This window comes from Telmatherina bonti, assembly GCF_933228915.1.
Source record: "Telmatherina bonti genome assembly, chromosome: 15".
Lineage (NCBI taxonomy): Eukaryota > Metazoa > Chordata > Actinopteri > Atheriniformes > Telmatherinidae > Telmatherina > Telmatherina bonti.
This window is the reverse complement of record NC_136613.1, coordinates 7,166,222-7,177,700: the sequence shown is the minus strand read 5'-3', so window position 1 is coordinate 7,177,700 and position 11,479 is coordinate 7,166,222. Positions and strand designations below refer to the sequence as shown.

Below are 11,479 nucleotides of genomic sequence, written 5' to 3'. Positions count from 1 at the left end.
GTCCAAACTGCTGGTATTTGCCCCATATGGGCCCAAGGTGGGTGTGGGCCCTTGGGCCAAAAATTCCCATTGGATAATCCGGCCTTGTTGATATGCATTGGTTGTCCAGGGCAGGAATCACCAACTCCGGTCCATGAGGGCTACTATCCTGCAAACTTTTAGACATTTCCCTTATCCAACACACCTTCTTCCAATTAAATGCATTTTCCCAACAGCTTGTCGAGTTCTACACAACACTGGCAATGATCCATTGATTTAAGTCGGGTGTGTTGCAATAGGGTAACATCTAAAAACCTGCTTGATATTTGGCCCCAAAACCAAGGTTGGTGAGTCCTGGTTTAAGGTCTACCCTTCCTCTCACCAAGTAGCCATTGAAATGGAGACTGAACATACCAAACAGCATTCTCCATCTTCTATTGCTCAGTTTTGGTGAGTGTGTGAACTGTAGCCTCAGTTACCTGTTCTTATCTGCCAGGAGTGGTGATCGGTGCGATTTTCTGCAGCTGTAGACCATCTGCTTAAAGGTAGGATGCGTTATCCAGTAGATCAGCAGTTATGCTACATGCAAAGTTTAAATCCCTTTTCAGATCAGCTGTTTTAACAACAGCAGTCCCAAATCAATTTAACTTTGTCCTGCATATGACTACAGGACTGCATCTTTGTTTAAACCTCAAATTCAAACAATAAACTTAATTCAAATTAATTCAACTTTATTTATAGCGTCAAATCACAGCAATGCCATCTCAAGACGCTTTACAGACAGGAAAAAAAAACATAATGAAAGCCAATTCATAATAGCCTATATAAGGAAACCAACAGATTGAGTTGGAGGCTCCAACTGAATCTCCCAAACATAAGACACAAGATTCAGAAAAAAAACAACATAAAAACAAGGACAGGCTTGATTTTTATTTTTATTTATTACAGAATAGGTAAACCACAGTCTTCTGTACCACATGCATCGATTCATCGCTCAACACAAAAACAAGAGGTGCAAGGGAGGCAGATAGAACCCATTTAGCATCCCTGAAAAAGGCAATCCAATATCCATCAGCACATTCAAGTTATCAAACTTTAGATGATTATGATGTCTGCTATGGAAAAAACACTTACAGTCCTGATACATGAATGTCTACCCAGTGCCTGCCTGTACGGAGCACAAAACAGTGCAAGGTTTCTTCCTGGAACAATATCTGTTTGGTAAAAATAAATAAATAGCAAAAAATAACAATCTGTGGCCTTTGTATTTGTTTAAAGTCATTCTTCATAATATGCAAGATTATTTATCATGGATTCGTTTTAAGAGGGCCCTTGTGGTCTAAGAGATTCCACCCTGACAACGCCTGACACATGGGTCTTACAGTTTTACAGACAATAAGATGTGCAGTTTATGTAGAACATATATAGAGCTTAAAAACAGAAGCTAAACTGAAACTGGCTGATTGCGGTCAGAACAATTAGAAACCCTCCAGCACTGATTTAGCTCTTCTGGTTTCATCTGTTCTTCCTTTGGCAGAACCTAAGACGCCAGACCGAGCAGGAATCCTCCAACGAAGCCGCTTGTGACAACGATGTTTTTCTTTACGAACTCGGTGGACTGAAACGGACAGAAAACGCAGTTCAGCTCACAAAATGACGTCACTCCTCATTCAATCATGCCGAGATAGAAAGCTCTGTATAAGGCCTTGTCCACATGTAGCCGGGCTTTTTAAAAAACAAATACCCCCTCCCTCCGGCTAGTAAAAATAAGAGTCCACACAACCTTGTTTTTAAAATAGAAATGTTGTTCAGCATATCAAACCTTTAGGTGGCAGTAGCGCCTCTAATCCTATCCAATCAGAATAACTTTTCATCTCACAATGTCACTTCCACAAAACAGGAAACGCCTCTGACATCATTTGGTTAGGTGGTGGAAAATAATTGTCCTTAATCTCGTCCTTCACCTTCGGACGTCTACGATGAGCGTTATTAGAGCTGGTATAAACAAACAACAAGCGCCTGGACAACAGATAACGCCACCAGAGTTTTGAGGACGTCCATGCTAAATGTAAAAGAGTCCATGTGTTCAGTAAGCGGCGTGCTTACGCTTTTATTTTGAAAAGGCCAGACAGGAAGTCTGCGCTGTGTAGTTGGTAAAAGTTTGACGGTGCTGACTATTAATAAAAGACGGCGGCTGTACCAGTTCCGCAGAACTTCTTCATGTTCTTGTTTTATATATTATAGGCGCATGAACAAGTCCCTCGGTTACATAAACAAAGGTCGCGGGTGTGACGTCACGGCATTTTCTGTCGCGGACGGTGACGATTAAAAACTCCAAACCCTCGATTATACAGTTGTGCTCATTTGTATTCATCCCCTTTCATTAAAGAAAAGGCTGAATTTACAACAGTCACTCAAATAACTGGAGACTTTAAAAAAAAGGAACAATAACTAAAAATTTGCAAAAATATCATTTAGTAATATAAAACACTGTTTTTTCATTTAATTGAGTTAAAGAAAAAACAATCAAACAAACAAATGTGTCCTGGACAAATGAGAGACTTTTCTGTTGAACAGTGGGACAAAATACCTGTCAACAGGTGCAGAAGTCTGACTGAGAGGAACAGAAAACACCTGACTGGAGCGGAAACATTAAAGGATTGTTCAGCTAAATATTACTTTATGACTGATGGAATATGTAATAAATTATCTTATTTGTTTGCTTTTTAAAAAAATATTTCTACTGAACCAGAATCAGAAAATAATGTAATGATTTTCATAAAATGTTTATTTATTATTATTATTTTAGTCAATTTCAGCTTATTTTACAGGCAGCTGTTTTTTTCCTTCTTTAATGAACGGATATGAATAAATATGAGCACAACTGTATATGTCCACATGCAGACGTGCAAACGGAGGATTCACACATCTTCACTTTGGTCGGAGGTTTTTAAACCATCATTTTTGAGTGCAGAAATCTGTGTTTTGGTGCGGATGAAAGGCCGAATCAGAAGAAAATATCTCCGTTTTGTGACATTCCTACTACGTATGGACAAGGTCTAAGATTTTGGCAAAATGCAGTCGCAGTTTTTGGAGTTTCCCTGCTGCAACGCGCCTGACATGCATCAGACTTCATTAGCAGACTCTTGAAAACGAATTTTGCAGAAGTCTGCTCATTATTCTGTGTGAGTCAGGTGTGCTGCAGCAGGGAAAGTCCTGACACTTGCAGGACTGCGGCCCTGCCGGGGCAGGGGGGTGATATGCTCTCTGACTGCTGATGTCCCATATGTCAAAATTTCAACAAAAGTTTTCAAAAATATTTTAAAACAATAATCTTTAAGACGGACTACACTTGGATATCCTTTCATTTTTTTTACGTTGCTGATGCCGTCTCAGGGAAGCTGGAGTCTACCCCGGCAAGACCCAGATACGTATGAAAAAACCCTCACCTTCTCAAAAAACGTGTTCAGCTCAGGAGCTGCTTGGTTTGTTCCCTTTTTTAACTGCTTCTTAGCTTTGTTGACGTCCTTCTCCACTCTCTTCCAGTCCACCTGGATGTAGCCACTGTTGTTAGCTATCTGGAAAGACGCATGCAAATGAAAATAAAGTCAACGAGAGGCAGCAGACTCATAAAAAAGCTCTGCTGGACTGTTTTAACTCGTGCAGAAATACCTGCAGCAGCAGAAGACCTCCCCCTACAGAGGTAGCAGCCAGTTTTCCAACCTTCTGGAAGAGATACCCTGCACACCTAAAAGAAAAATCCCAGATGGTGGTGAGGGGTTCAAATGATCAAAGCAAGACTTCTAAACATGAAGACATGAAGTCTTTAGACATCTAGAACTTAGGAAGTGCTTCAGCTGACAAACACACAATGCATTGGCTCTTATTTATTCTTTTAATAACTTTTCTACCAAACTTCTGGTGTTCAGCATGTTGTTACTAATAACCGCATCGTTATGAAAATGGTGATAAAACTGTTGCTTTGTTACAGAGCAGGAAATCTAACGGTCTAATAAACAATCACATGAGAAATTCACTGCCTGGTCAGGATGAAGGTCACGTTAGCATGTAGCTGGACCTCCTGCAGCTTTGGTTACAGCAGCATCTGCTGTGTTTCAATAAAACTATGCAACATTCATTTCCATCTAGCGTTGCATTCACTTTGCAACAAGATTTTGAGTCGGCGATGGGAGAGTCGGACCACTGCACAAGTCTTCTCCAGCACATCCCAAAGGTTGTCAATAAGCTTCAGGTCTGGACTCCTTGGTGGCCAATGCATGTGTGAAAGATCCAGATCCAGATCATAGACAGGCATGATGCCTACATCACTTCATCCGTCTCTCTTCTTGTCCTGACGCTCCCATCATGCTGCAGCAGGGTCAATCTGGACCCACCAGACCACATGAACCTTCTTCCAGCTTTTATCTTCACGCCCTCCTGCAAACTGAAGCCCTTTTCTTCACCGATTAGAGGTTTTCTTCCGGCTCCACAGGTGTTGTTAATCTAGTCCCTTCATACTGTTTATGTGGAAATGTTCTTACTTTCACTTGATGACGATGATCTAACCCTTCTCCAACAGACAAACCACTTTTCCACAAACACAAGATGCTTGTTTAAGAAATAAGGAGCTACTTGTTGCATCGGTGGATGAAGGATAAACTCCCATGCAGTAATCTCACTGTTAAGTTAAATCCAGGCGGCAGGGTCAATCTGGACTGCATATCTAACTGGAATTTTCTCCTAAACTGGAAACAGTTTATTCAGATACTATCAATAAAATACCAGTTATTGTTTTTCTTCCGACCTTTTAGACAAACATGCTGGTGGATAATCGTATTTGAGCTTTGCCAGAGATGCTCTAGGACGTTGACAACGTCATGTCTTTTTGTTCTCACTTCAGCTTTTAATGGCTGTGAAGCGCTATCGATTGGTTCGGGAATGACTGCTGGGACAAAACGCTGATCTTAAACACGTTTACTGTTTTAGACAGACGTCTGATTAATACTTTATTAACTATATATCTCAAAGTAGGAGTGACGCACCCAGACAGGGTGGCTGTGGGTCAAATTACTCCTGCGTGAAAAACACTTAACTAAACTCAAAACAGTTCCTTTGACCCGGAAATAACAGAAGTAGTCGGAATACAGAGGAGAAAGAGAGCAGTAACAACAGCAAAGGTCAAAGATATTTCTCATTTAAAACTAATGGAAGAGACCGGACCTGCAGACAGACATGGTAGCCGTTGACCTCATCTGTGACCTGATAGGTCAACCAGGAAAAGTCCCAACAATAACAAGATGAATGGGAACAAGTGGAAACATCCAGTTTTCCCTCGCATGCTCGCACACTGGGACAAGGACACCGAGTTGAGCCTGTTTACGTAAACAACCAGACAGGACACACAACAAGGTTAACGCAGCAACTAATGGTCAAAAGGTTAAGAAAAGAACTGAACTGTTTGGGACAGTTTGACGAGCACAAATTTAGTTTCATGACTCATCAAATAACAAAATTTCTGTCATTTTTATTACATTATCCACATATGTGGAGTGTATTCTCCCAAACAGTTTCCTGATCAGGCCTACCGCTACCAAACACTTTATGGGATAAACAGCCAAGTGAGATTTTGGGCAGTGCGACATCACAATGACAAAGACTAAATATTTGGCTGTGAGAGATCCACAAACTGCTCTTGTTCAACTCTGTTACAACAAAGTGGAGCCTGGAGAAAATTCTGACAGAAGCCGAAAACAGCCTGTCAGCGTGTCGGCTGTTGGGACTGACGGCAACAAACCAACCAACAAGGATGCAACATGAGATGTTGATCAACACTTTCACAACCGTGATAAACCAACAAAACGCCCAAACATAGAGGCAAAACATGCTACATAAAATATTTGGGATGTCACATCCCAACAACAGATTAACCACTGATCTAAAAAACTTTAAAATATTATTAAAAGACTATTTGTCAAACGTACAGGTATCTATATAAATCATAATTATAAGGGTTTGGTGATAACAGTATAATATATACAAATGAATGTGTCATGGAGTAAACTGATAATGTGGATAGAGGTGTACTAGAAGATTTGTATTATAGATAATCAAATATATAGGTGGACTTTAATTATGAGTAAACATATTTTGTGTGTATTACAGTAAACTGTTTATATGACAGAATATGATGTATTATGGTTAAAGTACTGGATATAACATGAATGGACATGACATGCACGCATTTAGTATATAAAAATGGAGGTAAAGAGAAGGATTTGAGTCTGTAAACAGCTTGTATTCCATGATTGAACCGAAGTGCTGATGTGCTGTGTAACTTTTACAAATTTTTGTTTTTAATGTTATAATTGTGCCGGATCCCAGAAAGAACAGCTGTAGCTTGCTACAGATAATGGGGATCCTAAATGAACTAAACTAAACTAAACCAGATGTACCTGAGTAGCTTCAGCCGAGGCTCTTTTTTTTTTGTTTTATTTCTAAGCTTGTTTCCATTCTCTTATCATGACAGTACCAAACTGGACATGGCATGACAAAAGAACACACTATTCACATCTAATCTGATGTTGCACCAAGGTTTTCCCATGTTTTGCACAATGTAACTCGTAGTACAACTGCAGCTTTTATGGTATGCAAGCACTTTTTTACAAATGGAGATCGATGAAAATACATGTGTAGCCAGAGATGAAGTGTTTTTCTGAACATGGTAAGGTGCAAAAGGACCAAATGGGGCTTTGCAAATAAATAAGGATACCTGTGAAGACCAAATATAAAACTAAGCCACAAAATTACCACTAACAAATAAAAAACCTCCAGAATGAGATAAACAACAATATGGTGAACATGATGTAGGAGGATTAATTACCCAGTATCAAACATAATGCCATGATGATGCCAAATGACAAGATGAGAACACAAAGCACTCAAATGCAAAGGAGCACAATGTGAAGCAAAATGATGCACAAAATGAAAGAAACACAAACAAATCTAAAAATAAATGAATAAATAAATAAATAAAGTGTGCTGCTTTGTGTCTCTTTCATTCAGAGTCTTGCTTGTGTGTGAGACAAGTGGAGGACATTATACATGTCTTTATCCAGAGGTCTGGTGTTTCAGAACTGGTCCAGGGTGTCAGGCGTTCTGCTGCCTGGCAACACAAGGCAGACCTGTCCATTCAGACAGCAGGAGGCAGAGGACATTAGGAGAGAAATGGGACCACATGAGAGAAAGGCAGATTTTATGTGAGCCATTCCAGGCTTTTTGTTTTGTGCTGAACACAAGATAACGGAGCAGAGGTGCCATATGGGGGGGAAAAGTTAGGAAGATTCTAAGGGTCCCCTGACTTGATAGGGGCCCAAAAAGATGTACAAACTATATAAGAAAATCATTAAACCTTTTTTCAAAGGTTGTAATAACATATAGCAGTAATATAAACTGATAGACCATTTATATTAAAGTAACCTAGTCAGATGTATGCACTGTGATTTAACCCTTTATAAGGGGAATCAATGAAATAACTTTAAATTAGAAATTTTAACCTAAAATTGTCCTTCTGGTATGAACCAAGACCTCCATTCTGCTGTCAGAACAACAACAACAAAAAAAGTTTCATCCTGAACATGAAAGAAAATGAAGTGACCAAAAATAGTCACTTGCCCCATAAAGGGTTAAACACAGCCCTAGATCTTTATTATTTCCATGAAAACCTATTTTCTTTATCAGTTTAAAGCAATTAAAGCAAGCAAAGTCTATGCCAGGGGTGCCCAAACTTTTGGCCGAAAGGGCCAAACTGAAAATGATCCAGTGAGCCACGGGCCAAACACTTCAGCTCTAAGGATGAAACACAAGTAAATGTATGAAGTTATTTTAGTTATTGTTCAATAGCTAATACAGTGTATTTTTTGCTTTTTGGGCAAATAAAATGTTGCATAAAAAATCAATATGGAAAAAGAACAATAAAGCCACAGTTAAAGGGGCAAGAAACAATATTTACAGCTGCTAAACTGCAACATGTCAACAAGAAGAAACAGTGTGTGGAACAAGGCAAGGTGCCGATACTTAGTGGGACACATGCAGTTGGTCTGTGGACATTACCAGTCTCTTCATGCTTGGTTGCACCTGGCTCACTGACAAGGTGAGGATGCCATTGAGGTGAGTCAGGGTCCCTCTGAGTCTGGACTTATTGAGGTTCATGATACTTTTTATTCTCTTTTCATCAAGCTCTGTGGGGTATTGATATAAGCAACCACTAGCGGGGCAAAAGCAAATGCCCGTGGGCCCCACTTTGGGCACCCCTGGTCTATGCCCTTGTCTTTCATAGAACCCAAAATCCCTGGCGGCGCCCCTGTAACAGAGTGCAGACTTCACATGAAACCCCTGAAGGCATCATGGTGGATACTAACCATCCGCTCACGCCTCCTATGGCAATCTGCGTGGCAACGTTGTATTTCTCCGCCACGGGACCAGAGTTTTTCCCGAACAGCCGGTTCCACCATCGCTGGCGTTTGGCGTATTCTGTCAGATCTACGACCTTGTCGTAAAGTTCCTCTTCCAGTTCTGCAAACAGAAAATAAAAACAACGCGAGACGCAACACAAAGTCAACGGAGGTCTTTTTTTTTTAATTAAAAAAAAACAACACAATTACTAATAAACTGCTTAACTTTATCGCTATTGCTTTTAAATCAATAGTAGATAAATAGAAATAAAACGAAAGTGTTTAAAGCCAGTAAAGTTATCAGGTTGGATTAGAAGTCAGCTGCAGATCTATGAAGCTTACGATGCGTTCAAAAGACTTCTGCGTTTCTGCGGGAGCAGAAACAACAATGCGGGGATTCCGAGCTGCGACATTAAAGCTGAAAACACGTCTAACTTGTGTTGATGTGTTTGCAGAAGCTCCCCGACTTCTTGTTGAGATATAAAGCTAATTTGATTCTCGGCCTGCTTACCCTTGTTGCTGTTCGCCATTTTGGAGTGCGCAGGTCTGTCCTCAGATGCCTGCACGTCCGTCCGCCCTCATTTGCATAAATTTGACGGTGAAAAAACGAGTTTATCTGTCTCGCATCATATTCACACACTCTTACTGAATAGCGAGGGACTATCTGTTAGTTATTTAGTTTTGTTTTATCAGTCACAATCACTTTGTCCATTTCAGGGCCGGATTAAAAGTGCACATGGCCCTGGGCCCAGAGTATTCCAGGGGCCCCCTTCCCCACCACAATGTTGTAAAAATTATGAATGATACACTGCGAAACGGCATTTCTAACATCTCTCAGCCGGTGGTACCTATAGCAATATGCTAGACACTGTGGTGTAACTATCTAGCTTATGGAACCAGATTTGTTTCAGAATCTCCAAGCAAAACTTTTTAAAACTCAAGCAAAAAACAACAATTAAACCCAAAACTTTCTAAAACTCAAGTAAAATAAATGATCTCAAAATAAAAAGATTTCAATCATCATGAAAACTATTAGGCTTTTATTTGGTTAAATTGAGTAATTTTGTTTGTAGTTTCCTCTTTCCCTATTCTCGCTATTTTAAATTGCGCGTCACAGTTTTGGTTTTGATCATATACTGTATATAGAAAGATGGATGTAGCCTCTGTGACGTCACAGAGGCTACATCGTTTACATAGGTTTCTGAAGAGCTGAATTGTAGCTCGGTGGGCGGTTCCTACCATCGCTATCTTGGCATGGGCATGCGTGTCGTCTCACCAGGAAAACACAAATATGGGCAAAGAGGTGGAGCTGAGAGGGGCGCAGTGAGCGTCATGGTGGATGATTGACATCGAGCGACCTCCGAGCTTTCAGTAACTAAGAGCTAACCAAGCTAACCTGGAGATAACAGGAGCTAACCAGCTAACAGAGGTAAGCAAGCTAAAGCTAAGTCACGTTGTTAACCGGCTAAAAACCGCGATTGTTCTACGTTCTTATTACTTGAAGTGTGAGATCAGTACCAGTCAATCAAAAGGACACGTCCCTAAATATGCTGAACTTAAATGGGCGAGTTAGAAAAAAATTCTCTCCCCCCTCAGTTGTCATGAAGGTAAAGATGACCAATTAACCAAAAAGGGATTTTTGAACCAGGCTGTAAACATGTTTATTTCTGCGGTAAACGTGTTTATTTCTGCTGTGAAGTTGGTCTTTTTAACATGGGAGTCTATGGAGATTTGCTCTGTTTTGCAGCCCCTAGTGGATGAAGGGGGAACTGCAGTTTTATGCACTTCCGCATAAGCTTAATTTTTAACCGCCGGATGTTGCCACTTGGTTTTGATTCATGATTGTTTGGTTTCATTTCTGACACAAACCTTTAATGGGCAGGCTCTTTCAGGGGCGCATTCCGATTGGCTGGTGAGTTTTGGAATGACACAGCTCGTGCTCGTCCGGGGATGCTACAGGCGATAGTTCCAAACACCAACAGTTCCCCCATTGACCGTCATTCATTTTTGGTGTTTTGGAACCATTTTCCCAGGAAAGTGGCTGAAATGTGGACAGTTTTTGGCGTTGTGCGTCATTAGCTAAATATCTTGCAACAAATTAAGTCAGATTCTGAAGATCGCATCCATGTGTGTTTAATGTTTTTCAGTAGATGTCAGAGCCTGGTGAACCTCCAGTTTTTCCTCTGCCTGATGCAGCTGCGGTAGTTTTCCACAGTCTTTTCCATCTTCTGCATCCGCATGAAACACATAAATGTGTTGCTGCTCCAGTACATCCAGTCACATCCTCAGAAAGCTTCCCAGTGGAGATTCTGAAACAAATCTGATTCCATACTGGCTTTTATGTACATTTTGTTTCATGTCCAAACCGCTGGTATATGCCCTACATGGGCCCCACATGGGCCCCAAGTGGACATGGGTCCCTGGTCCTGTGCCTATAATGCCCATTGGATAATCTGGCCTTGGTCCATTTCCAAAAAAACAATCAATTAAAACAAAAACAAAATAGGCAGAAGCGAAGCTTGTATGCCTTATAATGTACACTTACAAGTAGAGTTACCTTAAACTATACAAATAACAAAAGCAGATGCATTACATACATGTGTGACTTTTATAAAAAAAAAAAAAAAGAAAAAAAAAGTCATTTATAAAGTTGCATATCTCTCAAAAATAAACCGATAAATCATCTTTTTAAGTAGAAATAAAGAATTACAATTTTTTTTACCTCATTACTGAGTATTCCACAGTTGAACCCCCTAAAGGACAAGCATCTCTGTTTCACCCCTGTCCTAGATTTTGGAACAACAAATTTACAACTGTCTCTAAAGTTATATTTAGTCTGCTGAATCTTAAAGTAATTTTGGACACCTTCTGGAAGAACATTTTGTTTAGCCTTAAACATAACGTGTATCGTCTTATAGTAAACTAAATCATCAAATTTCATCAGTTTTGATTTAATAAATAATCTGAGTTAGTCTCACAGAGAAAACAGCTACAGTTTTGTTATTATAGTTATTTTTTCTTTAAATACTGAACTGTGCACATTGAGTCAT

The 11,479-nt window shown here is 40.0% G+C and overlaps 1 protein-coding gene across 1 annotated transcript; it reads right to left on the bottom strand.

Annotated features, from left to right (window-relative positions):
- Nucleotides 1-714: 714 nt before the first annotated feature.
- Nucleotides 715-8,992, bottom strand: fundc1 (FUN14 domain containing 1). The gene is made up of 5 exons (XM_079254172.1): nucleotides 8,941-8,992; nucleotides 8,397-8,550; nucleotides 3,652-3,727; nucleotides 3,429-3,557; nucleotides 715-1,597 (listed from the first exon to the last, which is right to left on the bottom strand). Exons 1-5 carry the CDS (start codon nucleotides 8,957-8,959, stop codon nucleotides 1,520-1,522), a joined length of 456 nt encoding a protein of 151 aa, XP_079110298.1. The 5' UTR covers nucleotides 8,960-8,992; the 3' UTR covers nucleotides 715-1,519.
- Nucleotides 8,993-11,479: the final 2,487 nt, after the last annotated feature.